Source organism: Chrysemys picta, chromosome 1 (genome assembly GCF_011386835.1).
Source record: "Chrysemys picta bellii isolate R12L10 chromosome 1, ASM1138683v2, whole genome shotgun sequence".
NCBI lineage: Eukaryota > Metazoa > Chordata > Testudines > Emydidae > Chrysemys > Chrysemys picta.
Window position 1 is genome coordinate 47862897 of NC_088791.1, and position 24216 is coordinate 47887112.

A 24216-nucleotide genomic window follows, 5' to 3' on the forward strand; every position below is an offset into this window, starting at 1 on the left:
AAAAATTGGTCTTCAGTTACTTTTTTTTCTTAAAGTTTGTTCTGTGATTATTACTATTCTTTGTAACAACACGACCAAGCCCATTATACAAGGCTACACTGCACAATCAACCACGAGGAACGCTTTAGGAATAATCTGAACTATCCTCCCATAATGATTGAGGGGCTCAGACTAGGTGACAGTAGGTCCTCTCCAATTCCAACCATAACACTGATGTCTCAGACCTTCCCCTTTGTTAAAGGTCCTTGTGCCCTGATGTAGAGAAGGCCAAAGACAGAAACACAAGGGAAAAGAAAGAAATTTAAACAAAAGGAAGATGAGGGCTCAGAAAGAAGAGATGGATGAAAGACCCCTGCAATGCCTGACTTGATTGGCTTTAATTCTGTAAGTCACCTGCTGGTGAGTGCGCTTTGTGGCACCTATGCTAGCAGGGGTGGGGCAATGCACAACCCATGTTCAGCTCTACAGCCTGAAATTCACTGCAACAACCAATTTTTAATTTTTTTTATTTTACACAATATACGTCAGCCCTGACAGGCCGTTCTGGGAAGTAACTGGTGGTTGTAACACTAGCTCAAATCACCCTTTTTACATTCAATAATCTGGGCACCATGGAAACAAAAGCAACCACAGCTGTTGTCAGAGCAAACCAGATAGCACATGGGTGACTTTATCAAAAAGTCCTGTGGAACAGATAAGGTGCTTGTCATTTATTATATACTTTATGAAACAAAAGAGGCCCATCAAAATGAATAATAGGATTTACTACTGAATTTGCAACTATGTGGCACACATTCTCTGAAAGAAAATACCAAAACACCACAGATTTTTTTCCGTAATGTATGTTAATGTGTATATTTGCACACACACAAGTTGTGCCTCTGAATTCCTAACATGTTGTGATTATACTCAACTCAAATATTAGGCATTTTGTTTCTATACCTGTGATTGGGATCTCCAAATAGGCATACAGCAACACTAGATAGCAAGTGTGAAAAACTGGGACGGGGTGGAGGTGTAATAGGTGCCTATATAAGACAAAGCACCAAATATCGGGACTGTCCCTATAAAATGGGGACATCTAGTCATCCTAAGAGCAACAGAAATTAAAGTCAGTAATACAGGAAAAATTACTTGAAAAACATAAGAAATCAAAGAGCAAATTCTGCTTTTTTTTTTCTTTCCTGACCTTGATCAGGGATTGTGTCAGAGGAGGTGGGAAGCTGCCACAGTGAATCAATTAACCCTCGGAAAGAATGAAGTTCTTTAGGGTTAAGACTGCATGATCACCGGGTAGCCCAGCATGTTACCGTTCCTGATTAATGGCCAGCTGCAAACAGGGTTCTATGCTAACTACACTGGAAATGCACCGCACTGTATATTAAGAATAAATGAAACTCAAAATGAACTAGGGTTATTATCTGCTAAATTAGATATGCTTTTGATACACAGTATGTAGATTAATATTAAATATGTAGATAACCATGAAGCATTTTTTATTAGCCAGAGGACAATCACTGCATACCCAGAGGTCTTTATGTAACTGCACTGTCTGTCACCAATAATATTATTATAAAGCAGGTCCTAGTAGCAATCATCCATCCATTTTGCTAGATTACCGATTGTTTTTACATTGAAACACATCTAGCTTGTTTTCAGTGACATGTGTCTCCATTGCGTTTAGGCACAAGACACAGTTCCAAGTTTCCAGCACAGAGATTAGAAACAAACAAACAAATCACCCATTATTTTGAAATATTAACTCCATATTCAGAATTCTTGCCCTCCTTTCAAACTGCCCATTCAGTTTTGGTTTCTCGTATTTCAAAAGAATTTAAGAAAGACTCCTTTTTCACAACACCCCTCTTACTCCCCCCCCCCCCCCCCAAAGAAAAGAAAATACAGAGAACAATTCCACCACCAGCTTTTTCCCCAGGTTAAATTGTTATTCTCAGCCCTTTCTGATCTAACCCTTAGCATCCTCTCACTCCCTCAAACATGCCCATTATCATCTGAGTAACACATTCATTACTGGTTTTGCCACAATAGATCATTGAAGGATGGGATCCTATCAATTAACACGTTCAAGTGAAACTGCATTTTTCTCTGCATCTTCCAGCGGCCTGGATTCAGTAACACTGACAGCCCTAAACTGACTCGCTGCTGGCCTCAAAGATGCACACACAGATAGCACTGGCAGATGCTTTCCCCCAGCATCTTTAGCCCCTTTGTAAACAGTCTAGAACCTCAGCTTTTTGCTGACAATCTACAGCAAAGGGAATGCAACTACTGTGGATGCAATGATAATACAACAAGCCCTGTTCTAAATAGAAAAGGATGTAAGTGGGATGCATTTACTTACATGAAGATTCAGTGCCAAACATGGCTGGCCCCAGATGCTGCTATTTAAAGAAGGAAAAAAGAAAAAGAGTGAGAGATAGAGGGAGTGTGTGAGAGAAGGATGAGACTGCTACACAGCAGGGGTCATGAAGCCAGACAATGCAGTCCAAGTCAAGCTGCCAGATTCTCTTCTCCTAAGCTTCACACTGCAGACAGCTTTTCCTTGCAACCAAAGCAAAGGTCTTCTTCAGGAAGCAAAAATCAGGAGCTGCTGTTTTAAATCCAAGAGGTAAGGGAAGGTCAGTGTCCCTTCTGTGATGCAGTGAGGCAGAAATAGGTAGCAGACACCAGATACTGCAATCCACAGCCCCTGCTCTCAGTAAGACAATAGCATAGCTTATGCATACACTGGATGACGTCAGGACACTGCAAAGACTGACTGCTGTTAACCATAGGCTCAGAGGGGGCTTGAATAGAGCAGAGCAATTCAAATGGGAGTGCTGCCTTTGTCACAAAATGCAGAAGACAAAGAACCAGACATATATTTCCCTCCCTGTTGATAAAAAACAACTACTCCATGATTTAAGACGAGGATTAAAATATCTCTGTGTTGAATTTACAATGATTGCCTTAACTTTGCAAATCCAAAGTGTTTTCTTGCAAGCACATCTTACAGAACGAAGATTCCTGGGACAAACATCCTACCAGATATATTGCATGGTACTTACAAAAGAATGAAAAAAATGTATTTCCATCAGAAATAAACTCTCAAAATTGTATTTTCCATAGCAGAAGGATTAAACTCAGGAATTAACCTAAACTTCACATATCATTTTGATTTAAGATTGGTAATCAAGTGTTCAATAATTTTATTAGATGCTACTGTCATAGTATGTTGCAGCAGTGATCTAACCACAACAAAGAAGTCACACATAAAAATGAAAAACAAAAATTATGCTGCTCTTGTGCTGCAAAACCAAGATAGCAACAAAAGGAGCAATTTTTTTCTTCCCCTTCAACTTCACTTTGTTTATTTAAAGTGTCCAGATTTAGGACTTCAAAACCTTCCCAATATTTAGAATTACTCCTTTCTGGAACAACTCAGCAATTTAGGGGGGGGAAATGATAGTGTAAAAACAAACATAAACAAAGGCCTAAACTGACTGTTAATAATCTCACTGCAGACAAAAGGCTTGCTATAGAATTCTCCCAAGCCAAGCTAAAGTGCCTGCGCTAGGGAGAGCAGTGAAGCAGTAAGTTGATGGGTTTGAGTCTAGTAGGCATGAGGGTGAAGAATGGCTACCCAGAAGGGGCAAAGGGGAGAACATTTTTAATGGCTCTCATTGAGCAAGCCCATGCAGCTGCAAGCCCAGCAAAGATTGAAAAATGTTGCCAGTGACGAAGAATAAAGGAAATACAAAGGCACCCGTTACATAAAGCACTTTAAAAAGATGAGGGGGGGGGGGGGAATCATTTCTGAGCTTCTGCAAATTAAATGTTACTAATCATTCCCAGAACCTTGTTTACTAAGTATTCTCATGCTATTTGTAACATATAAAATGTCACTGTGAACAGCAGGGTTTAGACAATGGGAAACAGAGGAACAATAATAATATTTTGCACACACAGCGCCTTCCATCAGAGAAACTCAACATGCTTAAAAATACGATGGTGCCATTTTTTGTTTGCCACAAGCCCAGTGTATTGGGCTGCGCTGCCCCAGGACCAGACTGGGAAGCAATTTATGATTTAGAGAGAGTCACAAGCTGCCTCCCAATTTCCCCCTGCTCCAAAGGGAAACGTACCCTACTCCAGTCCTATTTCACACAGCGTATGGTCCCAGCCATGCCAGCACAGCTGCACTGGCTGCTGGCACATTGAGGGAGGCAGAGCCAAGGCTCCATCCATTCCTTGCCCACTTGCACAGTGGCACCATTTTAACCAAGCCAGTTTAGTTAAAGCAGTACAAGACCCCTCAAGTGGATGCAGTCATGTCATGTATAAAGGTGTCTATATTGGTATAATTCCCATATGGGAAGGGAATAAACTAAGTGGTATAAGACACTTTTATAGCACATAACTACATTCACACTTGGGTGGAGTCATGCCAGCATAGTTAATTTAATAAAATGATCACAGCCCTAACTGAAACATAGGAACGTAGGACGGGAAGGGACCTCCTGAGTCCAGTCTCCTACTGTTGCAGACAACCTCCTTATATAATCTCCATTCATAAATTTACCAAGCTCCATCTTAAAACCAGTCAGGTTGTTCACCCCCATAACGCCTAATGGATGGCTGTTCCAGAACCTCACTCCTCTGTAGGGTGACCAGATGTCACGATTTTATAGGGACAGTCCCAATTTTAGGGGCTTTTTCTTATCTAAGCACCTATTAACGCCCGCACCCGTCCTGATTTTTTACACTTGCTATCTAGTCACCCTGCTCCTCTGGTAGTTAGAAATCTTCTCCAAATTTCCAGCCTAAGTTAATACACAGCCAGTTTAATACAAAACTTGGTGTAGATCAGGCCTAAATATGGATTTAGGGGCCTCACTTTAGGCACCCAAGTGTGAAAATTTAGGCTAAGTGACTAGACCAAGTTCACAGAGGAAGTAGGTGTCATGCCAGAATGAGGCACAGAATTCAAATCTCCTGATTCCTTTAAATTCAAATCTATTCCTTTCTCTTAACATAAGCAAAATATTTTGTAACGCTGACATGTAATGGCTTTTAACAAACATTTTTGCACCCATGACCAAGGTTGATTGTTCCACACGGTTATATCGAATGTAGAGGCAAAACCTTAATAATGTATCAGACCCTTCCAATTACCTCATTTGAGCACTTGCATCACCCCTTTGAGGCCTCATTCCACTGATGTATATATTATGGTTGAAACACCAACAGCCTCATATGGTATCAATGATAGTACTATACTACAATACTGTTAGGTCAGAGTTAGACTGACATGGTGACTTGTAACTCTGAGTGAACTGTCTGATTAGTATGTGATAGACTGCTAAAGACCACCTCTGAAACCCTTTAACAGGTATTTAAATATAAAACACTTAATGGGTTGACTTTCAAGAAACATTATGAGTTGTGTTCACCATTTATCACTTTTATAGGGATGTAATCTAGTAGTCAGATTTAGGAGGTTACTGGGATTAAGAACTCCTGGTTTCTATTTCCAGTTTTGCCATTTACTCATTCTGGGTAAATTATTTAAAGTCCCTGTATGACAATACTTACTTGCCTTACAAAGGTGTTGTAAGGCTAAATTAATATTTGCAATGAGGTCTTGGAATCTCAAATGAAAGCTTTCGCAATTCTTAACACTATCATTTGCTTCTGGTAATGCCCACAAAGTGCTAGGTGCTGTTCAAACACTTGGTTTATTACAATATTCACTAATTTCAATAAATTTCTCCAAAAGCCTATGCTAAATATGGGAGGAGATACAGATATTTAGGATCTAAAGAGCTCTCTTTGACACACACACACACACACACACACACACACACACACACACACACACACATTATTTAGAGAAAGGGAAATGCTCCACTTTCACAGCCCATCCTTAAAGAAGAATCAGCAGATATTATCTATTTCTCCAGTTATCATACAGAAGGATAATATACTCTTTTTTATTTTACATTGTTTAAATCTGCGTGTAACACAATTTTCCCACTCATGCTTTTAATAAACAAGTTGGATAGCAAAATATTAGCATTTTGCAAAGTTTTTCCTTTGTTTAATTATTTTTCTCTCAAAACAGTACAAGCAGGAAATTGTGATCTAGCTCTTTTCACCAGGGAATCATTTCCTTTTGAGCCTAATGCTCCTCTTCCAAAGAAGAAACTGTGGGAAAGGAAAACTATTCCATAAATTCTGCAAGATTCCCCTGACTTGCTCATCTCAAAAGGGGAGGGCTTTGCAGCTTTGTAGAGTGGTTCAGAAACTGACCCCATAGACTCAAGGATTCCAGCAAAAGCAGAGAAAAATCTTTGGGATAACCTTTCACTCTGCCTTGCTCTCATTATTTATTACTATTATTTATTTGTGTTATTGTAATTACTCAGTCATGGCCAGGATCCTAAGGTACTAGGTGCTCTACAAACACGAAACAAGGAGGGATTGGAATGAGGATAGCGAGGTAGCTTTGTGGATGTTTATAGAGTGCTCCTTCCAACCATGAGGTGCCGCATGGGAAAAAGCATGAAGGTGCTTGATTAAAAATTTAACAAGAGGACAATGGAGGCTGGCAGTATTGGCCAACTGGAGGCTAGATTTGACGGTACGATCACGAATGAGAGATAGGTCGGATGGTTATTGACTCTGAAAGTGAATTCAAGGAGTTTATGGTTGATACAGTAGAGAAGGGGGAGCCAATGGACGATTAAAAAAAAAAGTGGGGTGAAATGGTCAAAGCCACAGACTAGGAAACTGATCTCTACAGCAGAATTCTGAATGGATATTGGGGACAACATTTTGTTTCCGACAGTGGAGGAAGTAACTCAGGGGACAGCCATTTTTAGACTTGTTTCTAACTAACAAGGAGGAATTGGTTGCAAATCTGAAGATGGAAGGTAATTTGGGTGAAAGTGATCATGAAATGATCGATTTCATGATCCTAAGGAAAGGAAGCAGTGACAGCAGCACAATAAGGACAACAGACTGCAAAAAAGCAGACTTTAACAAACTCAGAGAACTGGTCAGTAAGGTCCCTTAGGAAGAAAATCAAAGGGATAATGGAGATCAGCAGAGCCGGCTGTTTCTCAAGGATACAATATTAGATGCACAATTGCAAACCATCCCATTATGAAGGAAAGACAGGAAGATTAGTAGAAGGTAAATGTGGCTCCATCAGGAGCTCTTTAATGACCTGAAAATTAAAAAAGAAATTCTATAAGAAGTGGACATATGGCCAAAAATTAGCACACGCATGAAGGGACAAAATTAGAAAGGCTCAGGCAGGAAATGGGTTACACGTAGCAAGGAAGATAAAATGCAATAAGAAGGTATTCTTTAAACACATTAGGAGCAAGAGAAAGATGAAGGAAAGCATAGGTCCTCTACTTAGTAGGGAAGGAGAGCTACTAACTGATGACAGCAAGAAGGCTGAGGTGTTTAATATCTATTTTGCTTCTTTCTTCACTAAAAAGGTTAGTGGAGACCATATACTCAACACAGTTAATGTTAACAACAAGGGGGAAGGAACACAAGCCAAAATAGGGAAAGAACTGGTTAAATCATATTTAGATAAGTTAGATGTATTCAAGTCAGCTGAGACCAATGAAATTCATCCTATGGTATTTAAAGAAACCAGCTGAAGCAATCTTGGAACCATTTGTAATTACCTTTGAGAACTCATGGAAGGCTGGTGAGGTCCCAGAGGACTGGAGAAGGGTAAACATAGTACCTGTCTTTTAAAGGGGAACAAAGAGGACCAGGAGAATTATAGACCAGTCAATCTAATTTTGATACCTGGAAAGATACTGGAACAAATTATTAAACAATTTGTAAATACCTAGAGGATCATAGGGTTATAAGGAATAGCCAGTATGGATTTGTCAAGAACAAATTATGCCAAACCAATCTAATTTCCTTCTTTGACAGGGTTACTGGCGTAGTGGTTGGGGGGGAAGCAGTAGACATAATATATCTTGATTTTAGTAAGGCTTTTGACACAGTCCTACATGACATTCTTGTAAGAACACTAGGGAAATGTGGTCTAGAGGAAATTACTATAAAGTGAGTGCACAAGTGGTTTAAATCGGCTTCTGTACCCAGTGACTGGAAGATAGCTAATGTAACGCCAATATTTAAAAAGGGCTCTAGAGGTGATCCCAGCAATTACAGACCAGTAAGTCTAACGTCAGTACCGGGCAAATTAGTTGAAACAATAGTAAAGAATAAAATTGTCAGACACTTAGAAGAACATAAATTATTGGGCAAAAGTCAACATGGTTTCTGTAAAGGGAAATCGTGTCTTACTAATCTATTAGAGTTCTTTGAAGGGGTTAACAAACATGTGGACAAGGGGGATCCAGTGGACATAGTGTACTTAGATTTCCAGAAAGCCTTTAACAAGATCCCTCACCAAAGGCTCTTAGGTAAATTAAGTTGTCGTGGGATAAGAGGGAAGGTCCTTTCATGGATTGAGAACTGGTTAAAAGACAGGGAACAAAGGGCAGGAATAAATGGTAAATTCTCAAAATGGAGAGAGGTAACAAGTGGTGTCCCCCAAGGGTCAGTCCTAGGACCAATCCTATTCAACTTATTCATAAATGATCTGGAGAAAGGGGTAAAAAGTGAGGTGGCAAAGTTTGCAGATGATACTAAACTGCTCAAGATAGTTAAGACCAAAGCAGACTGTGACGAACTTCAAAAAGGAGGACTTCCAGTTAATTGGTGGTATTTTATTAGATAAAAAAATTGGATCATACAGTCACTGGCTTTTAGTGTATTCGAAACACAGTTTATTTTGATGTTGAACTTTAATTCTTTTCTGAAAACATGTATTCACTTCACAATTTAATTAGAGAAACTTGCTTTCATTTAGATTGTTTATCACTACAGTAGAACCTCAAAAGATACAAAACACCAGAGTTACAGACTGACCGGTCAACCGAAGTAAGCAATCAGGCAGCAGCGGAGACAAAAAAAATAAAAAGCAAATACTGTGCAGTGCCTGTATTACATCTTAAAGGTAGGGACATCTGGGCTGCCTGTCTGTCCACCTGCACCCCGCCACTGGGTAGGCAGCCACTTACAGGTAGGAGGTGAAAATGCTGAGTTTCACAGGCACAACTGTGAGCCCCTGAGCAGGCAGAGCAGGATCAATGCTGGGATCTGAGGCTTGTAAGTCAGGTGCGCAGTTCCCCCTCCCTGCCCCACCAGGAAAGAAACTTCCTGAGCTCCTGCTGGAACCTGGCCTGGACCACGAGCTGCTGGAGCCCAAGCTCCTGCCTGCATGCTGCGCTCTGGAGGAGCAGCTCAGTTTTAAAGGGCCACAGCCTGCACCGCATGCCCACTGACATCACAGCGCCCCAGGGTCCTCACTCATCACCCTTGCAGCCAGGGGGCTAGAACCAACTGCCTGTGCATACCCCCACTCGTCGGGCAGCCACTTACAGGTAGGAGGTGAAGAGGCTGAAGTTTGCAGGCACAGCTCTTAGCCCCTGATCCGAGCAATCCACCCTGAGGAGCATCCCATAACGCTTTGTTCAGAGTTACGAACAATCTCCATTCCCGAGGTGTCCGTAACTCTGGGGTCCTACTGTATTACTATTAATTCTGGGACAACGGAACAGATAAAGATATAAAGAAAGAAGAGAAAAGAAAAGAATAAAAGGAGGAACAATTAGATAAATTCCATCTTTGGTTGTTTCAGAGTAGCAGCCGTGTTAGTCTGTATCCGCAAAAAGAGTACTTGTGGCACCTTAGAGACTAACAAATTTGTTAGTCTCTAAGGTGCCACAAGTACTCCTGTTCTTTTTATCTTTGGATGTGGATCTTTTTTTCCCCCTCTCCTCTTTTTCATGGCCATCAAGCTAGTCAGCAGCTTTTCACATGTGCTAGGAGCCACAAGTCTAGTTAGCAGTTTGGGTCTTCTCATGCTCATCCTTCCTTCAGGAACAATGCCAGGCTTTGCCATCCTTTGTAATGTTCTTTAGTTCATAAAAAAGTTCCTGATATGTTATTCTCAATAAGTATAGTCTTTCTGTTTAAGTGCAGTGCAGACATCTTGCTTGGTGTTTTACAGTCAGGCTACACGCTGTCTTGTAGGCTTGTTGTCTTTGTTAAAAATGGAAAAGGAGAAAAAATAAATGAGACCAGGAAACCAAGCAAGAGAAAGGGGAAAAAAGGTGAAGACACCATTCTCCCAAAACACAGAGCAATCTTAGTATCGATTGCTTACACAGTTTAAGGGATAGCCCATGCTGTTTACAATCTATTTGTATAGATGCCACAAGAGTTCATGCTCTGATCAGAGATACCCATACACAAACCACGACAACTCAGCAAAACTCTTTCACAACAGAGAAAACCTCCCCCACTCTTTGAAGTCTCCCCTTTCTTGCTTAACATGAATTTAAGCAGGGCAGACATATATCCCTTTAATTACAGCAGGCCACAGGGATTTACAGGCCTTCTGATCCAAATTATTTGTTTGCTTAATGCTATCTCATCAACTAGCATAACCGGTATCCATTTACAGCAGGTCATGTGCATCTGGAGAGTCATCACAATCAGATTATGGGGCTATTATACTTCTGCCCTGTAAACAGCATCCCTTTTTGTGTCTTTTTGATGGGGCTCCATAATAAGTTCCAGTCCTAAGTTAATTAAAGACACTGTTTAATATCACCTTGAAGCCAAATGAGCCTATTTACTTACTTTAGCCCTCTGGCTATAACTGAGCGACATTTGATACTATTTGACCATGGCTGAATATGATTTGGCCACGGGCTTGGTCCAAAACAAAGCCCAAGCGTCAGCGGTTATTCACCATTTCTACATCTGATTTCGACCTGCACGCGCTATGCATCACCACAGTTGAAAGGCAGGTAGCAGGAGAGCCATGCTGGATATCTGGGTCGCTTGATTTCTGTATAGCCAACCTCTGGGGAAAAGATTCATGCCTGTTCTTCTGGTTCAACAGAATATTTTCAGTCCCATATTAAACTAATGGAAATGACAGTAAAACAACGTGGAAAGTAAATATATTGTCACAAAATGGTTTAATTCTCTGAGAGAACCTTCAAAAAAATTTTTCTTCAAATCCTCTTGAAGTAATCACAGGGATTATTATTGCACCTTCCTCTGACACATCTGGTACTGGCCCCTAGTGGAGCCAGAGCATTAGGCGAGTCACGTCTGATCCAGCATGGTAATGCACACGCTCCTGACTAATTTTGTCTCTACATAGTACATAGCCTTCTTGTAATCTTCTTTATGCTACTTTGGTTGCTTGGCTGAACTCAGAGGCGAAAGACCTGTTCAAAACTGATTATTTATAACTAGGGCAGTCAAGAGATTAAAAAAATTAATTGCGATACACTTTGATTTCAATTAAAACACAAAATACAATATATATGAAAATGTAGAAGAAACATCCACAATATTTAATACATTTCAATTGGTATTCTATTGTTTAACAGTGCGATTAAAACTGCGATTAATCACAATTATTTTTTTTTAAACGATTAATTTTTTGAGTTAATTGCATGAATTAACTGCGATTAATCAACAGCTCTACTTATAACAGGTAAGGCCTCAAACAGGAGAGGTGAGTACGTCAATAAGCAAAGTGACCATAGATGTCCAGTTGTGAACACAAGAACTTCCTCTGATTTTTAATGTATAATTCACTGTTCAGATTCCCAATCTAACTCCAACTAATTTCCATATGAGTCCAGTTGTGCCCTAACTACACAACCAAACCTTGACTCTGTATCAGAGAAGTGATTTGGGAGGCATACATGGATTTGTATTTGACTAGCAAACTAACTCTATTCCTCATCATGTTGCATTTCCATTTGTAGGCTTGGGTTAATGTTAATTTAAATTAGTTAACAAGATGATGCCTTAAAAATACCGAAAATAAAGAGATATTTGCATTTTGTTTTAAACTAACATTAAAAATAAGAGTAAGAGTATGGATAGTAACATCTGTTGAAAGGCAACATTAATGTTCACTGATAATGCCACTTGCTGACACACAAAATGCCACTCTGAGTGGCACATGCTGCATACTTGCTGGCATTTTTACTTGCTGTTGTCACAATAACTGTTGGTGCTCTGCTAGGGAATGTAATCATATGTTTACTTGTAATATCATATTCACCCAGTAGATGTGTCTGTGCTGTAGAGCTAGGTGTGGACCCTGTAAACCTGGGAAATAATGCTGGAACTCAAGCTGTTTGGAAGACTTTTTGTCTGTATTTATAATTGTATGTGTTTTCTATCATAAAAGTTTCTGGATTATGACAAACTGATTCCATAGTTCATGACAGGAGAGCATTTCCAGTTGCATCACCTCAGTACCAATATTGTTCCAAGATCCATGCTGATAGTGAAAGACCCAAATACAGTAACTCCTCATGTTGTCCCACTTAACATTGTTTCAATGTTCCGTCCCTGCTCAATTAGGGAACATACTCATTTAAAGTTGTGCAATGCTCCCTTATAATGTCGTTTGGCTGCCTGTTTGTAAGATTCTGTGGAAGAGCAGCGACTTTTCAAGGGAGCATTGCACAAGTGCCACTTCTCCGCATCCTCCCCCTCCCCCGCCCTCCCAGCGCTTCCCTGACCGCTGTTTGGTGGTGCTTAGGAATTTCTGGGAGGGAGGGGGAGGAGCAGGGAAGCGCCGCGTCTCCACTCCTCCCCCTCCTTCCCAGAAAATCCTAAGCGCCGCCAAACAGCTGTTTAGCGGTGCTTAGGATTTTCTGAGAGGGAGGGGGAAGAGTGGAGACGCAGGGCTTCCCTGCTCCTCCCTCTCCCTCCCAGCACTTCGTGCTTAGGACTTTCTGGGGGGGAGAGGCAGGAGCGGGGAAGGACTTAGTCTCCGCTCCTCCCCCTCCCTCACAGAAAGTCCTAAGCGTTGCCAAACAACTGTTTGGCGGCGCTTAGGACTTTGTGGGGGGGGGAAATGTGGTGTGCTCCAGAGAGGAGGTGGAGTGGGGATGGGAAGAGGTGGGCCTGGAGTGGAGCGGGGACAGGAAGAGGCGGACCTGGAGCATTCCCGGCAAAATCCGAGCCTGTTTTCCGGGGGAACTGCCGCTGCTGCTGCAAAGGTGCTTCCTAGCGTCCTTGCCTGCAGTAGGCTGTGCCTGTGTGGGGTAAGCCAGGGGCACTTCCCAACCACAGTACAGTACTGTACAGTATATAATGCCTTTTGTCTGCCCCCCAAAAAATTCCTTGGACCCTACCGCCCCCCATTTACATTAAATCTTATGGGAAAACTGGATTTGTTTAACATTGTTTCACCTAAAGTTGCATTTTTCAGGAACTTAACTACAACCTTAAGTGAGGAGTTACTGTATTGGTGGACTGTTGTTTGGCTGTGGCCCAAATGATATATCATGGTTCTGCCATAGATGGGCCATTGCCTCTTAGCTGCTGTTAGGGTTTTTCTGGCATTTGCAATACAAGTGCCTTCTAAGTCTTCATTTGACTGTGAAAGCATAACTGGAACTGTAATTTGAGGAGCAGGAGCCTCAGTAAGCAAGGACACTAGTAATCCAAACACAGGCTACCATAAAGTCACAGACTACATAGTAGTAAGTGGACTAGAGAAAAGTGTGTGCACATGGAAGGTGGCTAACAGAATAAGATAGTGGTGTAATGTTATTATTATTTGTATTACTATATCCTGAATAGTATGAGAACATCACAAAAGCTTCCTTTTATGACAAGCTGTCATTGCCTGCGTGTCAGAGGAACTTTCCCACAGTAAAGGGGAAAAACTCTGCAAGGAACACTGTTGCATTGTAATATCGAAAACATACAAAAATACACTAACTCAGACCCTTAAAAATACCTGAAGCAATAAATGTGCTGCAATCCTATAGGCAGCTATCTTTTTACTCATTATTTGTTAGCTATACTGAAGCTCAAGTTCCAAAACTCATTATGTTAATAGGAAAACAACGAGCCATCGTTTCAATTGGAGTCTAATGTAAAACATGTAAATATTATTCTATGTCACAAATGTATTGAAATCAAAGATAAAAGTAGAGATGGGCTAAACCAAAAATCTAGATCTGAACAAGTTCTTAAGTCTGTGAAGATCAGCTCCCAAATGGTATATGGCATCACAGCTGGAGCTCATCTCTAGTCGAAGGGGGATAAAGGGGCCAGAAAGCAAAATGATGTTCTCTTGTCATGGCTGTTGACATATTGCATTATTAATTAGGCTGCAGGCTGTGAATTTAAAACAAAGCTTCACCACTACCAGTAAGTGATCATGTTAAAAACAGAACAATAGGCCTACCAACAGGAATTGAAGATCCAAATTGTTTAATTCAGTGTTACATTGCTCCAAAAACTACAGTGTATTTGGTTCTCTGTTTTATACCATTCCTGGGCAATTTTACAACCACCAGTGATGCAAAACTGACAATCGAAAGGCAAAGACATCAGAAGTGGCATAAACAGATTTCAACAACACTACCTGGAAATGTTTGATGCAAGATATTTATAAAAGAGGGCCAAGAACAAGAAACCTGCAGGTGTCACGTTTTACTTATGCCAAATAAAAGAAACGCTACTACTCGTTCTTAATACCCAGTGAACTGAGTGGTACAGTGAAAAAACACACTAGTCTAACACCTCTGAAGATCTGGGATCTAACCCTCTAAGATTCTCTAACAAGTAAAAGCGAGTTTAACAGTCTCACCCATTTGTCCATATCACCTTAATATAACACAGTGGTACAGTTATTCAAGAGTACCTCCAATAGGTTCAGGAGCGTTGCAGGTCAGGACTGAGCTGGATGGGGAAGCTAGTTGTCCTTTGCTAAACCCAGCACGTCTCCCTTTCATGAGCCCACAGTTAACTCACAAATTTTAAACAAGAATAAATGTTTGTACTTCAACAATGTATTTGACAAAATAAAAGAACATCAAATACATTACTTAGTGTTTGGAAATGGAAGAGAATGTGGTGATGTTTGTTTGGAGTCCTGCCAGCCCCACCAAGGTTTAAATGAAGCAGTTCCACAATGTATGTGTATTTCAGAGCAAGTTTCTCAACATGTGACAAAGCGCATGCTGTATTACTGCTTATCTCTGAGCTCAACTGACATGATTATTTTTTCTCTACATGTTTTTGAAGTGAATATTTGTCTCTTAGCACAACATCCTTATGAAGATACGGATTCTTTTTCTTACAGTAAACTCAGTGCATATTTTGTCATAACCATTCGAGCAGCAAACCAATAATCTGCACAGTACAGACCGAATGTAACGATTTCTCCAGTCTGCTATATCAAGTTTTTTAAAAAAATAATTCTGGTAGCTATATCCCATTATATCTCCTGCACACAACATCACCACTAGAGCTGGTGAGAAATTTTCCACAAGTTCCAGGGTGGAAATTCTGTTCAAAAAAGAGAGAGAGAGAGAGAGAGAGAGAGAAAAAAACTATAACGTGGTGGATAGGAGATCCAGGCTTAAGTCCCTGCTCTGCCTGATTTGGAGTGATCTGGGATAAAAAACCCTGCTTTGAACTAGACAGAGCAAGGATGTGAAGCTGGGCCTCGCACACCCAAGGCCAATGCCCTAACCTATTCACCACCTTTGGCAGAGCATATTACAGAGTCAGCAGTGCGGAAAATCCTGTCTCATTTCCCCATGTATCATTTCACAGTATTTTACTCTTGGTTGGGGTAGGCTTAAAACACTGTTCAAAGCTTGCTTATTTCAGCTAGCTTTCCACCTCTATCTACTGGTGCTGGGGCATGGGACTATTGAAAAAAAAATGTAAAACAGCAAGATCATCATAACAAACAAGTAGAATATCAATAAAACCACATCATCGTATATGTCACAATCTGCTTTACTTGGCAAACAATGTCACTGTCCCAACAGCTGTATTCCCTTCCTATTGTTTACAGTTGTCTTCTCCTGAGAGGAGACATTGGTCAGCAACTCATAGAACTGGGCCCACAGATCTTTGGAACAAGGAGCCCCATCTTCTGCTAGGTCTGTAAAATGCTATACATACCAGTGGTACTATATAAATTAAAAGAATCAACTGCTTCATTCACAGAAAGGGGTTAAGGTCCCACTGGGCAAAGCCTGATAACAACCATAACCAGCACAATTCCATAATATACTCTGAACACAGTAGATCTACTTTCTTCCTAATCATCCTGATGTGGATGTATGATGCACTTATTGTTCTATTCTTACTGGTTTAATAGTACAGGTTATAACTCCATTTCAAGTTTATGTCTTTAAATATTGACTAATTTAATGAACTAGGGTAACATTTTCAAGACTGTCTAGTTGACTCAGGAGCCTAAGTCCCATTTTTCATAATGACACAGGCACTTAAGATCCTAATTCTCATAAGCGGCTTAGTGCCTAAATCACTTTTGAAAATGAAACTTAATCCTAAGAGCTTTTGAAAGTGTTACCCGTTGTCTTCCATTGGATGCTGCAGGGCTCAGAAACAGGCCTATATGGTACATCAGAGAGGTCATTCATATTTGCTTCATACAAGGTACAAGGGATTAGGTTTGGGATTGGAATAATAAGGGCCTGGGTGACAGTGACCAAAAGCAAGGCGGAGCTAGGTCATTAGCACTAGAGAGAGAGAGATGCTCATACTGAAATTTCCTACTATGCCATTCACTTGACACACTTACAAGGTAAACTTCAAACTCTGATTCTCCTCCTCCCCATCCTCAGTAAAATGTCATTAGCTCAGTCTCACAAAGTAGAAAAAACACAAAATAACTATGTTAATGCCACATTGAGTCTGCCCTGTTAAAATAAGAACACAAACCGTCAGGAAATGAAAAGTTCCTCAAACATTAATTCAGCCAAACTGCTCATACACCGCATTTTCTAACCCCCCATTTCTTATAATAAATGTATATCTTCTTGAAGTCTATGTAACTACTTTGGGGAGAGTCAGGAATAAAGAATGTAGGTCAAATTGTATCCCTGCAACAAGGTCTGTGTCCTTTTAGTTTTCTATGAACTACCCTCTTCTATCATCCCTCTCTGTTATTCCTTTTCAGTTCAAGCCCAGTATTCCCCCACCCCCAACTTTGTTTTGAAATTGAAACATACCCTACATTTTTCTCAGCACACAATTTATTTTTGAACTGATGCCTGGGAATGGAGTATAATAGATCTTAAAACCGGTGCTCTGTCTTAGTCATCGTTTCCATCATTTATCAAGCTTTCTGCAGGAAATGTGATAGAGAGGAGAATAGGAACTGAATTCAATGGAGTGGTTTTCAATCAGTAAATGTCCTTTACTCTTGACTTCAAAACTTATGAGTAGTAAAGTTCTAATTAAGCTCTTTATATTGTCATATTTTCTAATATTTACAAGTAGCACTATAGCAGGGTACACTGGCCCTTTAAAACTAAGGGTGGGGGCCTGAGGACCCCATTCCAGGGGCTATGAGCACATGCCAGAGGCGGTGGCCCTATGTGTTAGTTGTGGGATGGGAAGATCCCAGAATACTGTTACTTTAAATGGCCCAGTGTCAGGACCCTGTAGCGTAGGGTAGAGACTACTCTCTCTCTTGGCCAATCGGAAGGAGCTCTCAGGAAGAGAGTAGTATTTATGCCACTTTTCCTCTCAGAATGGGGAGAGTGCTGAAGGGGGAAGCAACAGAGAGTCCTGTGGCACCTTTAAGACTAACAGATGTATTGGAGCATAAGCTTTTTGGGTGAATACCCACTTCGTCAGACGCATGTGGGAAGGAAGGGGGAAGGAAGCCAGAGCTAGAATGCTAGGCTTCAGCTGGATGGATTAAAGGCTCCGTGAACAGCAGGAGCATAGGAGATGGATATGCAGCGTGGGGATGCTATGACAGACCTGCTGTTTGGGACACTGAGGACTATTTTGAACTACATTGGGCTACTGACCCAGTTTCAGGCAATGACTAGCGATAACCCTGAAAAAGACTATCCAACAGTCCTAAAAGGTCTTGAAGAGAGGGAGCAGGTGCTATGGAAACAGAGGGTGGCACCTGGCAACAGGTGACCCCGTTACAAGCACCATTAAAAAAATTGAGTGTCTTTCTAAAAGATATGCTGTACTTCAGTCACAAGTTATTGGCTAGACCCAGAATCACTGGGTTAAATTTTGTGGCCTATGTGATGATAACAACAGCCCTTTCAGGTCTTAAAATCTATGACGTCTCAAAGAGGATTGGGGCCAAATCCTGCTCACCTTACTCTCAACAGTATTTTCATTGACTCCAATGAGCCTAGTCACACAAATAAGGCTTACTAACTCAATTGTCCCAAATGAGGGCTATTCCCAAGAGAGTCTGGCTGGAGGGAGAGGAGAGAAAAATCTATGACTTTATAAATGCCTCAATCCATTTTTAATTCCTAAATGCTCATCACATTTATTGTAGTTAAAACGCTTAATAACACAGCAAATGTGATAATGTAAGTGGCCTTGCTCATTTTTGTTTTCATGGCATTATTAATAGAGGTCTGGGTGTCCTGTTCTATGTTGGGGAAGGGGAGAAGTAACTGCCTATTCTTGAAGTGTCAGCAAAAATTTGTTTGCAGTATTGTAGCAGTTGGTCACAGAATGTGAGAGAGACAAGGTAAGTAAGGGAATATCTTTAGAAGTTGGTCCAATAAAGTCCAAGATCTTGGACAAGGAGTGTCAATTGAAGTTATTCTTCACTTCCTCTCTTACACTACTGTGTTCTGTTACAAAAAGGCTGCTGCAATACATCCCAGAAGGGGCTGCAACAGTGTGCTGGTGGATGAGTGGACCCAGGTCTGTATAGTACTTAAGGATCTTGAAGGAAATAAGGTGCTACATATTCTAAATATAATTTATTATTAAATGCAGCTAAAGAAAAATCCTAATTTTTTTTTACAAATGACATATGGACTTTATTACGTTGTTTTCTCTTTTTATTAGATTGTTGCCTTGCTTTTATTAATTGCGTGCCATGATTTTTTATTTTTATTGTTTTTATGCTGTGTATTTTGTAATTATAAGATCAAACAAGTGGGAGTCGACACTATGCTAAAATTATAATTAGGTATGCTACTGTTTGTGAATGTAAAATAATAAAAACTTTAAAAGATTTTAAAAAGGGACCCTACATTCATAAGCTCTCCTACTTCAAGGAACAAAAATTATACGCACATTGGCCCTGATCCTCCATTGCCATGTGTTAAGCCAATGGGAATTTTTCCGTTTACTACAATGGGAGCAGGTTAGAGACCATTCAGAACAGATGTAACAGAATAACATCACAAAGAACAGTTCAGTGAATTTCCAGATGTTGTAGCATCACAGTTAAATACAGGCAATACATGATAGTGGTATTCAAAACAAAAAACAGACTGTGGTCCAACCTGTGTTAACCTTTAAACACAGTCTCCAAATTATGTTAAAATAGAGTTGCAGCTATACCAGTTTCTAAAACTGGCTTGGCAAGGCAGAACAGACAGGGTCAGACCTTGTTCGATAGTTTTAAAAGCTATGAGACTGGTCCTGCAAACACTTGCTCCCCAGCCTAGTGCTTCCCATTGTGAGCAGTCCTGTTGAAGGGAATGAATAGGATTACCCACAGAGTGAACACTGGGCCTGGAACGTGCCCACTGTTCTAGCCTAGATTAGAGCCTACGTTTCCACACACTGCACCCTGCTTAAAGTAATTACTGTTCCATCCCTGTCAAAACACATTCATACAGTATGTGCTGAACCTGCAGAGGTTACCTGGTTATCTAGTCTTGCGTGTTTGATCAATTCTATGAAAGACACAAAGGCTGATCATTCTTAGACTCTTGTGAGATAGTAGGATATTAAATAATAAATATAAAATTGTATGGTGATAGCACCATAGTTAAGATTGCAAAGAGATTCCATTATAAATCCTATTTTAACTCCTAATAATTAGACTCTTCTATAACCAGAAAACACAGAAGAGCCGGGGTCTTATCATTTGGAACACCATGGACCCAAGAAAACACAAGGTTCCTATGGATGGTTGAAACTGTCACAACCTGGCTCCAGCCCTGCTCTACGTATAGACACCAATCTGTTGTGATTGCATCTGACCAACTGAAATGTCATGTGCTTCTAAGCCCCCTGGGTCTAGATAGTGAATAGTCATAGTTCCTAGGTTCCTTCTCAGGCTCACTCCCAGGTGCAGATCCTGTGTCTGACACACTTTTGGGGCTGTGGGACTATGAAGTCCAACCACCTGGACCCCAGAATTAGTGTGATAGCCCTTCGAGCCTTCAGTTGCTTCAGTACAGTCCCTCCAGAATCCACCTGGCTGTGAGAGCTCTGGCTTCCTAGTTACATCCTTCAGAAACAACATGGCAATAAAGCAATGAAGACAGGCTTAGCAAAGCAATTTCTTAACCACAAATACCTTTACTCTTAAATAGCATTAGAGTTACAGATCCATGGAAAACAACAAACAGTCCTGAATGCAATTCCTCCCAGTCTGATCTCATCCTTTCTGCAAGTCCTGGGTTTGGTCACACTCTTTCAGACTGGCAGTCCTTCCCGCCTTCTGGCCTGTCTTTCTTGCTTCTGGCAGTGGAATGGCCTCCCTGGCTTAGAGAAGAACCTCTTTTTAAGAGCACTTTCTATTCACCTTGCTCATGTACTTCCACTGGGGAAATTCCAGGCTTCAGTCTGGATTTTGCATAGATAAATATTCATAGTCATTGATGCTGCTGGTAGAAATCCTATTATTCCAATAGGGCATGTTTATGACCCATAATCACTCTGTCACAGCTTCTCAGATGTTCTCTTATGTGTCAAGAGTTTAAGTCTTTGCTACAAAAAGGATGCTCTAATTCCCATGAAAGTTACAATCATTAATGGGGTTCACAAAACAAACTAATTCATAATTTGATAGACATATTATTATTAATTTTTACTGTATTTCTGTAGCGCCCCCAGAAATACATCATACATGAGCTGGAAGATTCCAAATAAAATAATAGCTGCTGTGGGCCCATCAAATTTGACAAATTATTGCCAAAGGTTTGAGAGCTGAGATCTTTGCAGTGCTTGTTGATGAAACAACCACCAGATCCCAAAAGGAACAGCTGAGTATCTCTGTACGCTCTTTGCTACGATATTCTAGGTCAGGGTTTTCTAACCTACATCAATGTTGAGGATACAACCAGCTCCAGTTTAGCTTCTGTAATTCTTCAGGAGCTGACAAAACCTGGACTCAGTTTGGAATTTCTCTGTGAACATGTTATGAGAGAACTGGACTTCATATATATTGCAGTCATCTTGTGCACTTTTAGTCACCATACGCTGGGAGCAAGGACACCACATAGCGGGAAAGAATTTGGCCTTCTTTAGGCAGACAAAAACAACTGCACAGCTGCAATGTCACAGATTCATAAGAACGAAAAGGGAGGGTGAATAGCTGACCTTGGTTTGGGTACCTGTATCTGTAAGTTTCTTCCTAGAGTTGCTTTATTGATAAGTAGATATTATGAGTTCTTTGCTGTTGCTAGGGAAATGGTACTCTGAGTTATACTTTGTTTTGAGTTACTTATAAAAAGATTAGTTAGAGAGTGTACTTTGGAGAAGCCTGGGAGAAGTTCTTTTGAGAGGATTTCTGTGAGTTTAGAGTCTGAGTGCTACCTCGCCAGCGGCTAGGCGGAAGGCTAGCCACCAGAATCCTGCTGCTATCACTCGGTGCCATTTCGGACTTTCGGTAACTATTTTCTGGGGTGTTCTAGACTATTGCTATATTTTGATATGTGCTTTGAATTCAGTAAAAACGAGGATTTTTGAGTGGAAGTACTCTTGCACGTACCAATCATTTATCAGACAGAGGCGTTGTGTCCCCCGTTGATTTATTTCCTGACACTGCCTGGAAAACAGAAATTAGTTACCATAGCTCTGGGTTCAGATAAACCTAGGTAACAGACAAGGCTATGATGAAGCAAGCATGATGAGTGGCATTTACCGTGGTGTTCAAGCAAAAGTCAGAGAAATACCTACTAGCTATGTACACATATTGCTATGATCATGTCTTAAATTTGCTGATCAGAAATGCTGTACACGTCCGATAATCTGCAGCGCTATTGGCACAATGCAGGAAACTTACTCCCCACCCCCAATCTGCTCAACAATAGATATTTTACACAATCAAAACGGTAACTCCAGCTGTGGTCCACTTGAGATTCAAGCTCATTTGTGAAACCCAGTGGGTGAAGTGCCATGATGGTGCAGTTGTATGTGTGAAACTACTTCCAGGTGTTACTGATGCCCAACAGGTAATACAAATCATGGCACATCAGAAGGCTGCACTCAAAATGCAAACATTGTTCTGTTCTATGAGCAGCATTCAATTTATTATTGTCATGGAAATCATTTCAATGTTGTCCTGTCCATGTCCAAAGTACTACAGCAGACAAATCTGGACATTTTTGCTGCTAATCAGTTAGTGAACAAAGTTCTCCGTGTATTAAAATACCAACAAGACAGCCATGAAACCATGTTTAGATACATCTTTAGCAAATCTCTATGAACAGCTGAACATTCCTAGAATGACTCCAAGGTGAGCAGGTGGACAGAGACATCAAAGCAACTACTCTACAGAAAACCCAGAAGATTTCTACTGACAATCTTTGTGCCATATCTCAACTTCGTGATAGCTGAAAACTTTGTGATTTCTGAATTGACCAACCATATTGCAGATTTATGTGAGAGATGCAGAAAACGTTGGTGTCTGTTGCCTAAATACCTGAATGACTCTTCTGACAAATCAATAATGGAATTAGTTCAAGTACACAATTACATAGTGTATTTTATGGGGTAGTGCTCTTAACTTGCAAATGGGCTTTGTTAAAGAATATATTCACAAGAATTAGGACCACAAAGTATGAAAGTGATGAAGATGGTGACAATCATTTTGTCTCATTGTGCATGTATCTGTTGGATGTGGCATAGCCTGCTGTGGTTGCTGCTGAAATAGACAGATGGCACCTACAATGGGCAAACATTCCAGTAGAAGAAATGCCACCATATGCAATCAAAATACTGGGGCACTGCAATGCCACAATTTATCCTATTATCCCCTGTCTACTGAGAATTGTGCATGTATCAACTACTATACCAGATAGATCTTTCAACACTCTCTGGAGAATGAAGAGCTATACATGCTCAAGTATCAGAGAAAATCAGCTCACTTGATTAGCACTACTGACAGTGCATCGCAGTTGGCCCACCTTAGTAGAGAATATGATCAACACCTTTGCACTCACACCCCAACGCCTTGATTTGGTACTTTAATATTCTATTAACGTGTGTGCAAAGATAGACTTTTAGCCGTTCCTTACTGCTGTCCAGACAGCTGATGTATGGCTTCATGAAACATGGGAGCAAGGGGTAGCCTGGGTCCCCCAGGATAACTATAGGCATCTCAACTTGGTCAATGTTCATTTTGTGGTCTGGAAAGAAAGTCCCAGATTGCAGCTTTTTAAACAGACCCAAGTTCTTAAGGATGCACGCGTCATGAACCTCTCTCGACTATCCTACGTTGATGTCGGTGAAATGCCCCCTGTGATCCACCAGCGCTTGCAACACCATTGAAAAGTATCCCTTTTGGTTTATGTACTCTTTGGCAAGGTGGTCTGGTGCCAAGATGGGGATATGCTTGCCATCTATCGCCCCATCACAATTAGGAAACCCCATCACAGCAAAACCAGCCACTATGTCCTGCACATTTCCTAGACTCACTACCCTTCGTAGCAGAAGTTGATTAATGGCCTTGCACACTTGGAGCACAGCAGCTCCCATGATTGATTTAACTACTCCAAATTGATTCCCCACTGACCGGTAACTGTCTGGCATTGCAAGCTTCCAAATAGCGATCACCACCCGCTTCTCCATAGTCAGAGCGGCTCTGATTTTTGTGTTGCTGAACTGCAGTGCAGGGGAAAGCTGTGCACAAAGTTCCTGTAAGGTGGCCTTCCGCATTCAAAAGTTCTGCAGCCACTGCTCTTCATCCCATACCTGCAAAGTGATGCGGTCCCACCACTTAGTGCTTGTTTCAGAAATGGCGCTCAACAGAGTGCAGCTGCTCTGGGACTGCCAGCAGCAATTATGAATTGTTTTTTTTAATGGCTTGCAGCAGGGCTGCTTGCAGGACATTGC

The 24216-nt window shown here is 40.9% G+C and overlaps 1 protein-coding gene across 9 annotated transcripts in view; it reads right to left on the reverse strand.

Annotated features, from left to right (window-relative positions):
* Positions 1-24216, reverse strand: part of ST7 (suppression of tumorigenicity 7) — a 216389-nt gene that overhangs the window by 165494 nt on the left and 26679 nt on the right. The window contains exon 1 of one of the 9 annotated variants that reach the window (XM_065565202.1): positions 2363-2789. The exons of 4 other annotated variants lie outside the window; for them this stretch is intronic. In XM_065565202.1, coding sequence (XP_065421274.1) covers positions 2363-2384 — 22 coding nt within the window. In that variant the 5' untranslated portion in view covers positions 2385-2789. Of the gene's footprint in view, positions 1-2362; positions 2790-24216 lie in introns of those variants that run through there. 4 more of the 9 variants (XM_008172544.4, XM_008172557.4, XM_042843788.2 and 1 more) reach the window with 4 other exon arrangements.